The 15,871-nt window shown below is 34.3% G+C and overlaps 1 protein-coding gene across 4 annotated transcripts in view; it reads left to right on the top strand.

The window, feature by feature from the left end:
- ERO1A (endoplasmic reticulum oxidoreductase 1 alpha) overlaps window positions 1–15,465 on the top strand; it is a 50,869-nt gene extending 35,404 nt beyond the window's left edge. For 2 of the 4 annotated variants that reach the window (XM_025296347.2, XM_025296345.2), the window contains 8 exons: window positions 1,334–1,345; window positions 7,199–7,225; window positions 7,345–7,437; window positions 8,298–8,544; window positions 9,029–9,098; window positions 13,415–13,501; window positions 13,585–13,718; window positions 14,940–15,465. In XM_025296347.2, the coding sequence (XP_025152132.1) occupies window positions 1,334–1,345; window positions 7,199–7,225; window positions 7,345–7,437; window positions 8,298–8,544; window positions 9,029–9,098; window positions 13,415–13,501; window positions 13,585–13,718; window positions 14,940–15,000 (731 nt within the window). In that variant the 3' untranslated portion in view covers window positions 15,001–15,465. The remainder of the gene's footprint in view (window positions 1–1,333; window positions 1,346–7,198; window positions 7,226–7,344; window positions 7,438–8,297; window positions 8,545–9,028; window positions 9,099–13,414; window positions 13,502–13,584; window positions 13,719–14,939) is intronic. The other 2 variants (XM_044925436.2, XM_025296346.3) reach the window with 1 other exon arrangement.
- The last annotated feature ends 406 nt before the right edge of the window (window positions 15,466–15,871 follow it).

Genomic DNA, 15,871 nt, shown 5'->3' with positions numbered 1-15,871 from the left:
TAAACCATTTTAAGTGTGTGATTTCAGGCTTTTTCCCTAGGAAATACATATCCGTGTTTTCTGAGTATATGCTTACTGATGAATTCTTTGATGTACTTTTAGCAAATGTGGAATGGTTTTCATTTTTAAAATTTATTTGAAAAACTGCTGATCTTATAGAGTCAACAAACAGAAATTTACTTCTGGAAAGCAGTGAGATTGCATCATTCCATAAATGTTGGCAGACTAGTCATTCTTAGGTTAGAAATGAAAGAATGTCTTTAAACACGGCTTATGAAGTCACATATGGTACTCAGTAGAAACTATTGATTTAATATCAGATGAGATGCAAATTCCTAGGCAAGAGATGATCTTCACTCTTAAGTGAAGTCAGTCACATTATGATCTGATAAGTTAATTAACCACCTTTGCTTATTTTAAAGATAAATGGGAACAACATCAGTATTTATCATCAGGGAACTGGTTAAATGAGTTATGGTATTTTTATATAGTGGAATATAGCCATTCTTAATGTTGCTGAAAATTTTGTTTTCGTTTATATCAGTGGTGATCAATAGCACATTTAGGAGAAGCAGGTATTAGACAGTATGTATTAATATATTTTTTTATAAAAACATAATTAGTATGATATCTCACTATCCTGTGTACAAAGAAAAAAGACACTTACCAAAATGTAAATGGTATTTATCTTTGGGCACAGGGAGTTATGAATGATATTTTTTATTTTGTCTTTGTCATATCTTTATAACATATTTGCAATGAGCATCTGGTACTTGAATAAATGATGGCATTAAATAAAAGTGGCAAAATGAAGGCAGTCTGTCAGCACTTAATGAGCAGCTGCATACAAACTGCTGGACTGTGCGTATTTGGATCTTACACATAGTCTTTAAAAATATTGCTGAATAAGGTAAATTTTTATAACGTCAGTTCTGCGAGTTTTGAAGCAAAAACACAGATCCTTAGCAGACACTGACTTATAGCTATAGGATAAATAAATAAGTAAAAAGGCTCTGACAGCCAAATAACTGTGAGTCCTTGAGATGTTTAAGAGTACTCTTAGATGATAGATTACATTTCTCTTTCCTGTCAGCCCACATTAAATCTTGAACAAGCTGAAACTACTCTATCCAGGCTCTTGGAAATGAGGCCATTTAGTTAAATTAGGCGTAATTCCTTTTATGACCAGAAAGAGTTGCATTCACAAGCATATCACTCTCAGATGGTATCTGTGTGGGTGAACTGATGGACTAAAAGTAATGGAAGTGTAGCATTTTAAAAGGGGCCTCTGGAAGGAGTTTTCAATAATATAACTTCTGTTTTCTTTTTTCAGGTAAAAGTGAAGGTAAGTATAATTTCTTTATCATACATAACTGATATGAATTTGCTTATATTCAGAGGTTTGTGGGCAAACTTCTTTTTTATTCCCACACATGAGACTTGAGAAGTTACTTTTTATTTGTTTATCTAAGATGCTGACAGGGACAGCATAGGTTAAAGGAAAAATGACTCTTTGTGCCTGGGATCAGACAGTAGAGACAGGCTGCCTCAGACTCCGATAATTCACTCATACATTTTGTGTGTGTGAAAGTGAGGCATTTCCTGGCCTCTGTCAGGGAAAATTTCTTCTTTATTGACTGAATCTGGGATCTGCTGGGTCACCCATAGGAAGGTTCTAGGCATGATCACTGAGGAAACAATAGAATGGGAAAGACTAGAGATCTCTTCAAGAAAATGAGAGATACCAAGGGAACATTTCATGCAAAGATGGGCTCAATAAAGGACAGAAATGGTATGGACCTAACAGCAGAAGAAGATATTAAGAAGAGGTGGCAAGAATACACAGAAGAACTATAGAAAAAAGATCTTCATGACCCAGATAATCACGATGGTGTGATTACTCACCTAGAGCAAGACATCCTGGAATGTGAAGTCAAGTGGGCCTTAGGAAGCATCACTACAAACAAAGCTAGTGGAGGTGATGGAATCCCAGTTGAGCTATTTCAAATCCTAAAAGGTAATGCTGTGAAAGTGCTGCACTCAATATGCCAGCAAATTTGGAAAACTCAGCAGTGGCCACAGGACTGGAAAAGGTCAGTTTTCATTCCAATCCCAAAGAAAGGCAATGCCAAAGAATGCTCAAACTACCACACAATTGCACTCATCTCACACGCTAGTAAAGTAATGCTCAAAATTCTCCAAGCCAGGCTTCAGCAATATGTGAACTGTAAACTTCCAGATGTTCAAGCTGGTTTTCGAAAAGGCAGAGGAACCAGAGATCAAATTGCCAACATCTGCTGGATCATGGAAAAAGCAAGAGAGTTCCAGAAAAACATCTATTTCTGCTTTATTGACTATGCCAAAGCCTTTGACTGTTTGGATCTCAATAAATTGTGGAAAATTCTGAAAGAGATGGGAATACCAGACCACCTGACCTGCCTCTTGAGAAATCTGTATGCAGGTCAGGAAGCAACAGTTAGAACTGGACATGGAACAACAGACTGGTTCCAAATAGGAAAAGGAGTATGTCAAGGCTGTATATTGTCACCCTGCTTATTTAACTTATATGCAGAGTACATCATGAGAAACGCTGGGCTGCATGAAGCACCAGCTGGAATGAAGATTGTCGGGAGAAATATCAGTAACCTCATTAATGCAGATGACACCACCCTTATGGCGAAAGTGTAGAAGAACTAAAGAGCCTCTTGATGAAAGTGAAAGAGGAGAGTGAAAAAGTTGGCTTAAAGCTCAACATTCAAAAAACTAAGATCATGGCTTCTGATCCCATCACTTCATGGCAAATAGATGGGGAAACAATGGAAACAGTGGCTGATTTTATTTTTTTGGCCTCCAAAATCACTGCAGATGGTGACTGTAGCCATGAAATTAAAAGACATTTACTCCTTGGAAGGAAAGTTATGACCAATCTAGACAGCATATTAAAAAGCAGAGACATTACTTTGCCAACAAAGGTCCATCTAGTCAAGGCTGAGGTTTTTCCAGTGGTCATGTATGGATGTGAGAGTTGGACTATAAAGAAAGCTGAGTGCTGAAGAATTGATGCTTTTGAACTGTGGTGTTGGAGAAGACTCTTGAGAGTCCCCTGGACTGCAAGGAGATCCAACCAGTCCATTCTAAAGGAGAACAGTCCTGAGTGTTCATTGGAAGGACTGATGTTGAAGCTGAAACTCCAATACTTTGGCCACCTGATGTGAAGAGCTGACTCCTTTGAAAAGACCCTGATGCTGGGAAAGATTGAAGGCAGGAGGAGAAGGGGACAACAGAGGATGAGATGGTTGGATGGTATCACCAACTCAATGGACATGAGTTTGGGTAAACTCCGGGAATTGGTGATGGACAGGGAGGCCTGGTATGCTGCAGTCCATGGGGTAGCAAAGAGTCGGACATGACTGAGCGACTGAACGGAACTGAACTGAGGTATGATCAGAGTGTTGATCTACTGGCTTCCAAGCCTGTGCTGATTCTTGGGTGTAGATATCATTGCCAGCGCTTTAAGTTATTGTAGTGCCCCAAGTTTTAACATATTTTAGATTTACTGTGTCTTTTTGAGAGTATTTTTGCTTTATGAATAAGATTGAAATGATTTTTGTTATTCCTTAAGGCCATATGTTTAGCAATATGAGAAGACTCAGCAGTACGTAGTTTTACTCTAGCTAGATGAGATTGTTAAAATGTAAAGGATCACTTTTCTCTCACTCTAAATTCTCTTCTTTTTTAAAAAATTTATTTATTTATTTATTTTTGGCTGTGCTGGATCTTTGTTGCCATGCAGGCTTTTCTCAAGTTGCAGGAAGCAGGGCCTACTCTCTAACTGTGGTGCATGGGCTTCTCATTGCCGTGGCTTCTCTTGTGGCTCCTGGGCTCTAGAACGTGGGTTTAGTAGTTTGGTGCACGGGCTTAGTTGCTCTGTGGCATGTGGGATCTTTCCCTACCAGGGATCCAACCCATGTCTCCTGCAGTGGCAGGTGGGTTCTTTACCATTGAGCCAGGGAAGCCCACCATATTCTCTGTCTTCTGAGCATTATTTTTACAGGTTGCTTTAGATAACAGAATCTTAAAGTCTTATAACTTTTTCTTTTATTATTATATTTTATTGTATAGTAATGGTAGCAGCTAAATAAAATACTGAATCATAACTATACTATTTGGAAGAGAAATTCTTTAGTGTATGATTATTTTTGCAAAGGTGTCTCATATTTTGTTACTGTTAGTGGTGATCCTATAATTTCCAGTTATGAATAACTTTATTCCACCTTGGGTGTTCCCAGTTCTATGCTATATTCTGGCTACATTAAAAGAAGCTATTTCACCAGTGCAGAGCGCCCTTCCTCCTGGGCCATGGGGCATGGCCAGAAAGGCGGCCGCCCCCTCACCCATCATGCACCACACATTCATGGGGAACCTGGGGCTGAACCATTGGTAGATGACCTGCTTCTGGGTCAGGGTTTCGTATGTAGCAGAGCAGCTGCCTCACTGCTATCTACTGAAAGTCAGCCCTCAACACAAGGGTTTATTTTAAAAAATTTAATAAAATAAACATTTTAAAATAGAAAAAAGAAAAAAGAAGCTATTTCAGTTTTTTAATACCATTTCAAGATCTTAACCTGTCTCATTATGAAAGTAAAGATGGTTAACCTGTAGAGGCTATCCTTAGAGAAAACATCTTATTTATGAGTGTAATTTTAAGTGTTCATTCTGGTAAAATATGAAAGCTGACATATTAGGCGATTATCTAACTGGATCATATTCACAGACAATCTACTTCAGGACTATAAAACTAAATGGAAATTCCTTTGGAAGACTAGGTCCTAACTTAAAAAAAAAAAACAAAACCCAAAACATAGAGGTTCCCAATAAGGAAACAAATTACTTGTAATCCCACAACCCCAAAATAATTGACATTAATAATGGCTAAGAAGACATGCCAGTACTTTTCAAAGTAATTTGCAAATATGAGTTTATTTAATCCTTCCAACAATTCCAGGACATTTTGTTAGGATTTTTATTTCCATTTTTATAGACAGAAAATGAATCCCAGAAAGGTTCAGCAACTCAGCTAAAACCATATGATTTGTAAGTAGCAGAATTTGGGATTCAAATCAGGCAGTTTGATTCAGGGTCTATGCTTTTAACTACTTCATACTTCTTCTCTGCTAACATTTTGATAATTATTATTATTTTCATGTTTATACTAATATTTTTGTAATATATACATTAGGATTTTATATATTATTATTAGCATGTCAACTTGCTTTCTCAGTCTGTGTCCTCATCAGCTCAGGCTGCTCTAACAAAATACCATAACCTAGGTGGCTAAAATAAATGACATTGATTTTCTCAGAGTTCTGGAGGCTGGGAAGTCCACGATCAAGGTGCCAGCAGATTTGGTTCTTGGGGAGGGCCCTCTTCCAGGCTTACAGATAGCTGTAAAGATACTGATTCCATCATGGTGACCCCGCCCTCATGACCTCATCTTATCCTCGTTATCTCCCAAACACCCACTTCCAAATACCATCATATGGTGGGGGGAGGAAGAGGGAGTTTAGGGTTTCTACATATGAATTTTAGGGGGGGACACAAACATTCATCCATAACAACCTAGATTTCTAGAAATGGATTTACTGGATCAAAGGATAAGGACATTTTAGGCTCTTGATACATATGACCAGAAGATCCTTTTTGTCATTGAAAGGGTGTGCTAATAATTTACACCCCTTCCAGTCATTGTGCCATCTAGTTTTACCTGACTCTTGTCTAAATTAAGTTCATATTCTTTAAAGTTCTGTCTTTACAGTTTTAATTTGCATTTTAACTTATTTGTTAATGAAGGTATAGTTGATGTATAGTATTATATGTTTCAGGTGTACAACATAGTGAGTCAGGATTTTTAAAGGTTATATTCTAGTTATAGTTATTTAAAAATATTTGCTTTGTTCCCTGTGTTGTACAAGATATGCTTAATTTGCATTTTTATTATTAGTGTGACAGAACAATTTTTATCTGCTATTACCATTTGTGTTTTTCCTTTATGGATTCTCTGTTCATATTACTCACCCTTTTTAATGGGTGCTTTGGCATTTTTATTTCGTGTATGAACTTTTTATACACTTAAGATATTATCCTTTGTTGCATTTGCAACATACATTTTACTCAGTTTGTTTGCATTTTGCTTGTGTTTATAAAGTTTTCTGACACAAATGTTTGAAATTTTTATGTAATCTGTAAATATATAAATGCATGTTTATTCTATTTGTCATTTCTTCCATTACTTTTATGCTTGTTTGGTTCATTATTAATATTACTGTAAACAACTTTGGTGAAAAGGACCAGATAGTACAATGTTTGTCCTCTCTAGTAGATATAGACATAGAATGTTCACATAGGTATAATGTTTCTTATGCCTTTTTACATATTATTTCAAACAAACCTTTCCATGCATCGTCTGTGTTCCACACGCTTGGCATTTTAAGTTTTATATTATTCAATCATGGTAACTGGTACATAGTATTCTATCATGTTAGCCCAGGCCTTGCTGTGCATTTTAGTTATTTCAGGTTTTAAAAATTATGTAGAACATAATCATCTTTCTACGTATTATCCCGCCACCTCCATTTTGAGTTATTTCTTTAGAGCATAATTCTAAGAGCAATTATCAGGTCTAAGTATATGAACAGTGATTGCTGTAGATCATAGAATATAAGTGATATTTGGTTTTTGTTACATTTCCTTAAATTGTTCTTTTGAAATATTGCATGGCATAAAATACTATCAGCTATAGACTAATAATATACTTCAAATTTTATAATTTTGACTTCTCTCATTTTAAAAAGTATATAATGTGTTCTTAATTTTTATAACATGAATTGTTATTAAGGCTAAGTATTTTTCCATATATAGGTTTACTATTTAATTTCTGTGTTTTGACCTCATATAAAACACTTTATCCAGAAAGTTATAAGGCTAGGGCCGCCTAAGGCAATGCTAAAGCCTTCTAAAGACTGAGCAACTGAGTGGCGCTTAAAGTGAATCCATACCAAGAACATTTCTCCTTTGCAAACAAGACTGGGACCTTTAAATTGCTGTTTGGCACAAATTTGCTATAATATTTTAAAACTTTTGAAAAATGTATATTTTGGCAGTTTTATAATCTTGTGACTTATTTTTCTTTTAATTTCAGAGAATACTTTTTACAGTTGGCTAGAAGGTAATTGGACACTTTTAAACAAAGTTAATTTTTTTTTCATTTTAAAATACACATAAAATTAATTTTATATCTTACAAGTTTCACATATGAAATTTGTATTTCCACATTACCTTTTGTAGGTCTCTGCGTAGAGAAAAGAGCATTTTACAGACTTATATCTGGCCTCCATGCAAGCATTAATGTGCATTTGAGTGCACGGTATCTTCTACAAGGTATATGATAGTCACTTTTATTCACTTTACCACACTTAATTTCGAATATTCTTAAAATGTTCTTGGTGTTCACCTGGATGGGAAAAGATTGGCCCTGTTGAATATTAGGCAGGAAAAATTAATTCCTAGGTGGCAGTAATCAGGAATGTAGGAACTGTGGACATTATCAGGAAAAGTTCAGCCTTTTCTTAGCAGTCTTCACTTTCTTTTAAGAAGCTGTTCAAAATCATACACATCACTTTGGAAATGTTCTTTTGTTTTGTTGTGGGAATTGAAATAGCTCCTAAGAGCAAAGTTGTTTTCATTAGACACTACTGTATCTGAATCCTTATGTTTGCATGTCAGCTTCAGGCCTGCAGTTTAATGGGTAAAAGAGTTTTTTGTTTTTTTTTTTTTGCTGCTTTTCATGCTTTACAAGGCTGTTGAAAAATGAGAGCATGTTGGATTTTCATCAGTAACATGTTTATTCTAGAATTAAAGTATCTCTTACTTCTTAGAAACAAAATCATATTAACTTTAATTAGGACTTCAAACTCATTAGTAATTTCAGATAGTCATCTTTGACTTCTGTATCTTGGTTTTATGAATATATTTATATTCAGAAATTTGATTGGATTAGTCCTGGTTTCTCAGTAAAGTAATTGAGTTTATTTTCCTTTTAAGTATGGGTTCTAGAAGATAAAATATTAATATGAAACTGTTAAAGCCTCAATTATGTAAAGCAGTTTTCATGGTTGTATTGATTATACATTTTAAAATATAAAATAAAATCAGCTTCTTCAAGCATAAATAACCTAATATAAGTACAATGAAACTTAATTTTAAAATTCGCTTTTTAATATTTAATTCTTTCTTCTCAGATACGTGGTTGGAAAAAAAATGGGGACACAACATTACAGAATTTCAACAGCGATTTGATGGAATATTAACTGAAGGAGAAGGTCCACGAAGGCTTAAGAACTTGTATTTTCTCTACTTAATAGAATTAAGGGCTTTATCTAAAGTGGTTCCATTCTTTGAGCGCCCAGATTTTCAACTCTTCACTGGAAATAAAGATCAGGATGCAGAAAACAAAATGTTACTTCTGGAAATACTTCATGAAATCAAGTAAATTGTGTATTACAACTCATACAACTTATATATTAATAAGTAGAGTGACAAGTGATATCCAAAATTAAATTCTTAAGTAATCAACTTAAAGGAAAATTATCTAAAAAATAATTAAAAGCTAATTTTGCTCATAGGTCTTTTAAAATTGAGTTTTGGTTTTATTTTCATTTTGATTTTGTACTAAGAGGTGCATATTTTTAGTTTTAAGAACCATTCTTTTGGTATTTGATACTTGCATTATTTTTATATTTAGTTGAACAGGTTGGTTTTGGGCCCTAATGTTATACAGTTAGCTTGTATATTGAGGATAAGAATTTGTTGGGGGCATCAGAATTTTGATTTTTACTATCTGTTCTACTCTGTTGTATTATTCATCACTGACCAGCAAAATGTTGTATTAGCAGGACTTTTAATATTTTATAATACATGAAAATGATTTTTTTTTTTGTTTTATTCAGAGAATATGTTTTATTTAATGCAGGTCATTTCCTTTGCATTTTGATGAGAATTCATTTTTTGCTGGGAATAAAAAAGAAGCAAACAAACTAAAGGTAATAATTTTATACTTTAATTTTTAAATGTAAACTCACATGCAGATATGACTATAAGGCCATGTTTTTATTCTTGACAGTAAATCCAAATATACTTCTTGAAATTATAAGAAAAAATCAGAGTCATAATCTTTCTTTTCCTCAAGAATAAGAGGAAGTCCAAAAGCAGGTCCAACTTAAGATTTAGTCTGTTGTTTTCAACATAACAACGGAAATGTGTGTGTGAATGTACTCTTTACAGAAGGGTTTCATTTCACACTGATTCTCTCGTGTAGTAAATAGAGCTTACGAATGAAAGGAAAGGGATCTAGAGCTGGAGAAGCAGAAACTGTCTTCTGCTGGAGAGAATTCTGAAAATAGTTTTGGCTAAATTATACGATGCTCTTTAGGGGGAGCAGGCATAGTGTTGCTTTGTCATTCATATCATTCCCTGGGAACTAAAGGCATCTAGGGCTTCTTAGGTGGCTCAGTGGTAAAGAATCTGCCTGACAATTCAGGAGACACGGGTTCGATTCCTGGGTTGGGAAGATTCCCCTGGAGAAGGAAATGGCGACCCACTCCAGTATTCTTGCCTGGAAAATCCCATGGACAGAGGAGCCTGGTGGGCTACAGTCCATGGGGTCACGACAAGTCGGACACAGTGAGTGACTGCACACACAAAGGCATTCAGGTCCGTCAGCATGCAGTCCTGGGAAGAACAGAAGACCTGAGCTCGCACAGGACGGGTTCTGGTCTTTGTCTTGCCTCTTAATGGAGGTATGACTCCAGGCAAGACCATCTTTGTGCCTATTTGCCTCAAAATACAACAAATAAGAAATTTCACTGAAAAGATTTATTAAATGCTCATTGTGTGTAGAGTGTGATTTTTGTCATTAAAGGGAGAGATGGCTTCCATCCTCAAGGGATTTCTAAGTCTTTTTGAAGACTTAGAAGGGCTTCCCTTGTGGCTCAGCTGGTAAAAAATCTGCCTGCAATGTGGGAGACCTGGGTTCGATCCCTGGCTTGGGAAGATCCCTTGGAGAAGGGAAAGGCTACCCCCTCTAGTCTTCTGGCCTGGAGAATTCCATGGACTGTACAGTCCATGGGGTTGCAAAAGGTTGGACATGACTGAGCGACTTTCACTTTCACTTTGAAGACTTAAATAAAATTATATTATTGTTCTCAATTATAAAGGTATAGGTAAGTAAAGCAGGTGGTCCTCAGTAGAAGTGGGCTTGATCTGGTGTCATCAGAATATTTATGACAGTCTACCTTCGTTTCTAATTTTTTTTTTCTTTTGATATTGAAAGAACCTTATTTTTTATAGCTTGCAAACAAAATACTTTTTGCACTCTTGTTTTTTTTGCTGTTAGATAATAGTTATTTTTGACTGCCCATCTACCTCCTACTTAAAGCATTCTTGCTAGAAATACATACCTCAGTGCTTATATAACCTCCCAAACAGCTTCCAGGAACTTAGAAGTGAGGGGGAAGATGCTGTAATGACTTTTTTCCCCCTACTATTTTTGATATCTGTCTTATTTTTAGTACACTTGCTGGTTTATGGAGAGAATGTTTTGACATCTACTTGTTTTATATTGTGAAGATTAGAAATATTTCTCACATTGTTTTAATTTTATCAAAACTCTGAAATACTCAGCTTTGATATCCTATGAAATTTCACACATAATTTTTCTGAGTCCTTTTACAAGAAAAGAATAAAACACCAAGGAAACTTGTTGATACTGATACTAACTTTTTTTTGAAATTGTAGTTTATAGGGAACATCACGGATTTGAACAGTCACATAAGCTTATTTTAATATCTCTTGTCTCCTTTACACTCTATCAGTGTATGGTTGTAAGTAGATGACTTGTATGAAAGAGAAGTGTTGAGTGTTCACCTCAACACAGAATACGATCTCACTTGAAGGCTTATAAAACATCTGAGAATTGGATGAGAATTGTGTTTTAGCCAATTGGTTTCATTGAATATAGATCACAGTGTTTAACCACAGAATGTTTGATCATTCTCCTCACTGACTGTAATTTTTAGTATTGATCTTAAAACTATGTGTATTAACAAGGAGAATTTGTAAGTGATTTAGGGTCTGTTTAAGGATAATACATTTTTCTAATCTGAGTTAATTTTAGAATATACTCAGGTTATTGGACATGGATTGTTATTTGTGGAAGTCATAAGGATTTTCTCTTTGTTCTGGTCTAGTAAATTTCTAGCTTATTAATTTGGTTCTTTTATATTACATTCATTTAAGCATTTGTGCTTGGTTTTAATTTTACAATGTTAGTTTGACTCTTGTTAAGCAACCACATTTATTCTTCATATATGTCATACAAAGACTCAAGAGCTGCCACATTCAAGTATTGAATTAGTGAACACAGATTCAGATACTGAGTTTAGACACTGTACAAAAGCATGCCCATTGTTTAGAGGCTTCCAAGCTTTAAAAGTATAAGTCAAGAGCTTTCACGCCTTTCCACATGATAATAGTGTTTTATTAGTGAAAATATAACTGCCAAAATCCACCATGCATTTATTGATACTTGTAAAGTAAAAGCTGTGTTTTATTGACCATAACATTTATATCCATTTGGAAATTTATAGTGTGTACATGTGAGCTATTTGTTCTGTCTATATACAAATACTTGTCTACTCAGGGATTTTATAGACTTTTACACTAACTATAAATACTCCAGAGGTCAGCACCTCATAGGATGGGAACATCAACTTCAGAGTAATTTTAGTGCTGTTTCTGTTGTTCTTGTTAAAAGTGTGAGTTTTCTTTAATTTGAAGTTGAAATACAAGTTTAAAGGAAACCTCAAATCACCAAAAATCTACTTAGAGTAATATTTCTGGGTAAATATTTTTTAAAAGTTGAAAATTGGAATTACCTCTTACTTATTCTAAAGGGTATAGAAATACACGATATAGAATATTGCTAACATATGGTAACGTTTAATATTAATAATTTGGGCTTTGTATTAAATTAATAAGATATAAGACCTGGGACCTCATTATAAATCTTTTACAATCTGTTGACTGTTTCAGTCTCAGGCTGAATGATGCATCTGGGGAAAGACTTGTCTCCAGAGTGAACTGAGGTCTGCTTTGAATAGTAGGTTCTAGTCTTTGCTGATTTATTCCCATTTTTAGATCTTTGCTTATGTTCTCTTCTGATTGAGCTCAGTGTGTGGTTTAGCACAATAAAAACAAGCAAACAAAATTATTATCAAATTATAGGCCATTTGATATAATGAATGTTTCATCTGAAATGTATGTCAGATTTCCTGCTTCAAGTACTGTAAGCCTGGGATTCCACTATAAATTCAGGACAGGGGAGTCATTGGAGAATTAATTAATAATTTCCACTGGTGTGAAAGAAGGATATGTTCTTGGCTTCCTTTCTTTCTTCCTTACCCCTTAAAGACGTACTGTTTTTGGATGAGTTTAATGAGTTTCTCTCTGAAATTTGGTGGAGGGTACATGGATTTCACTCTATTCTGTAGATTTTTGTATGATAATAAAGTATGAATGATAATAATAAATGGTAAAAGATCTGGTTGTTTTTCCTAATACCAGAGAGAAGGGCTTTCATTTAACTATTATGAAACCAAAGGTTTTTACTTGTTGCTCCTTCCATTATTTATTCCTTTCTCCCTTTCTTTTTTTCTTTTTTGGTAAATGATGTCATACAACCTCTGCCCCCTCCCCTGATATTGACATGTGGTTAATAATCACATACAATAGAACATTTCAACTCATTTACTTTGTATATATTTACAGATAGTCTCGTTTTGGAGGCAGGCAGTCCTGGGGTTTAGATTTGCTATTTACTAGATATGGGAATTTGGGCAAGTTACCTAGCTTCTCTGGACCTTATGTTTTTAATTCATTAGGTGTAGATTGTAATAACACCTTGGGCTTCCCTGGTGGCTTAGCTGGTAAAGAATCTGCCAGCAACGCGGGACACCTGGGTTCGATCCCTGGGTTGGAAGGATCCCCTGGAGAAGGGAAAGGCTACCCATTCCAGTAATCTGGCCTGGAGAATTCCATGCACTGTATAGTCGATGGCGTTGCAAAGAGTCAGACACGACTGAGTGACTTTCACTTTTGCATTTGTGGTGAAGGTGAAATACAATTGTATGTGTAAAGATTCTGGTGTGTAGGAGGTGTTCCGTGTACACTGACTTCAGTTTTCTTCCCTTCTTTGGTGCTCTCCAGTGCTTTGCATACAGTGAGGCACATAGAAGGCACTCAGAGATACTTAGTATTTGACCATATACTACATCTTAATAAAATTTTAAATTATTTTTAGGAGGATTTTCGACTGCATTTTAGAAATATTTCAAGAATCATGGATTGTGTTGGTTGTTTGAAATGTCGACTGTGGGGAAAGCTTCAGGTAAGCATATCAAGCTCAATACTGTTTTCTTTCTCTGCACAAGGAATTTTCTGATTTTTCTTTTTTTCTTATTTCTATTATAGACTCAGGGTTTGGGCACTGCTCTGAAGATCTTGTTTTCTGAGAAACTTATTGCAAATATGCCAGAAAGTGGACCCAGTTATGAATTCCATCTAACCAGACAAGAAATAGTATCATTATTTAATGCATTTGGAAGGTTAGTTTGCACCAAAATTTTTTTTGCTAGCCAAGTACGTCTAATGCAACACATATGATCTCAGATAAAACTGGGTAAGAAATATCCAGTTTAGTGAAATTATCTCACTACAGAATTCTGTGATCTTATGAAATACTTTAACTTTGTAGATACATGCAATCATTAGATGATATTCTTTATTATCACCTCTTGACTCTTGTAATCATTATTAATTCACTGAGTGCTTCAGTATTCATCTTACAGAATTTGTAAACTTTTTCTAATCTATGTGCTATCCAAATGTTTTTTTGAAGGTCCTAGAAAAAATCATGTTGTGTAATGTAGGTGTACATATAAAATTTGTGAATTTGCCATTGTGTAAAAAGGCTAATCATGTTTTTAAAAATAATTTTCATCAAAATGATTAGAAAATAAGCTTAAAATTAGGAACTTACATTATAAAATTTAAGTACAGATGCATTTCCTCCTGGCCTATCATACCTAAAGAATGCAGAGATTTATTAAAAAAAAAACAAAACAAAAAAACTAACATTTTCTAAGGACTATATTTCTTCACTTAAAAAATTGATTTAATAATTGACCTTCAAAATCATTCTTTAGTACACGAAAGCTTGACAGTTATATTTGAGTATTTTGCTACTTTTTTCATGGTGGAGAACAGAGCTAAAATATACTTAAAATAACAAACTAAAAGTTAGTGAAAACAATTTGGTCACACATTTACTGTTCTCACTCTTTGTAGTCCAAAGGCTTTGATTCTTTGTATATTTAATAAATATGGTAAATTGATTAGTTTAAGTGTTCATATACTTATGCATACTTAGAATACACATTTTAATGCTATGTACTTTATAAAGTATATACCTATACTTTATATCTAGGTATAAAGTATATACTTATATACTTTAAATAATAAGCATATGAATATACTTATGAATACTTAAAGATACAATACTTAAGCACTTTATAATTTTGTACTTTGAAACTTTAATATTTAGTTGTGACTAATTAAAAATAACTGATTTCTGGGGAATGTTATCTTAGTTTTAATATGTCAAATTAAGAACAAAAGTGCATCAAAACAGATTAAATGTTTTATGCACCTTTATGTTTGCTGAAATAAATTAACATTTTTTTCTGTGTTCTGAAAATGCAAAGTGAATAACTTGTAGAGAAAAGTTATCTAAAATAGTTTCTGAGTGAAATTTATTTTGTTTACAGAATTTCAACAAGTGTGAAAGAATTAGAAAACTTCAGGAACTTGTTACAAAATATTCATTAAAGAAAGCAAGCTGAAAAGTGCCTGTTTCTGGACAGTGGAGGCCAAAGAATGGAATTTCATTCAAAGGCATAAATAGCAATGACAGTCTTAAGTCAAATGTTTTATATAAAGCTGCTTTTGTAAAAGGGAATTATGTTGTTTTAAATAACAATTTTTTAAATTGTGTTAAATCTATGTGTAATATTATTGTGAGTAAAAGTAAAACTTTGATAATGTGGTATACCTTTAATGTTTAATATTAAGTAAAATCATCAGGATTATCAAATTCACATATGGTAAATCTAAGTAAATGATGTTTTAAGTCTCTCAAACTAGAATTTTGTGTAAGAAGACATAATATAAATTAAAATATGGCCAATGTGAAAAGTGTTTATAAGAGAATGTTATGACCCATTATTAATAGCCTAAATGTTCAACATTTAAGGTGAACAGATTTAGTAAATAAAAATACAGAAGTGAAGTGAAGTGAAGTCGCTCGGTCATGTCCAACTCTTTGCGATCCCATGGACTGTATCCTACTATGCTCCTCTGTCCATGGCATTTTCCAGGCCAAGAGTACTGGAGTGGGTTGCCATTTCCTTCTCCAGAGGATCTCCCTGACCCAGGGATCAAACCCAGGTCTCCCGCACTGTAGGCAAACGCTTTACCGTCTGAGCCACCAGGGAAGTCCAAAAAAAAAAAAAAAATACAGAATGCCTAGTTAAATTTGAATTTCAGATATACAACAGTTTTTTAATATAAGTATGTTGCATGTAATATGGGACAAACATATACCAAAAATTATTCCTCCTTTAAAATTCAGATTTACCTGGGAGTCCTGTGTTTTATTTGGCAACCCTATAATACATTGGTATGAAACAAATCACTTTTA

This window comes from Bubalus bubalis, chromosome 11 (genome assembly GCF_019923935.1).
Source record: "Bubalus bubalis isolate 160015118507 breed Murrah chromosome 11, NDDB_SH_1, whole genome shotgun sequence".
NCBI lineage: Eukaryota > Metazoa > Chordata > Mammalia > Artiodactyla > Bovidae > Bubalus > Bubalus bubalis.
This window is presented reverse-complemented; position numbering and strand designations above follow the sequence as displayed.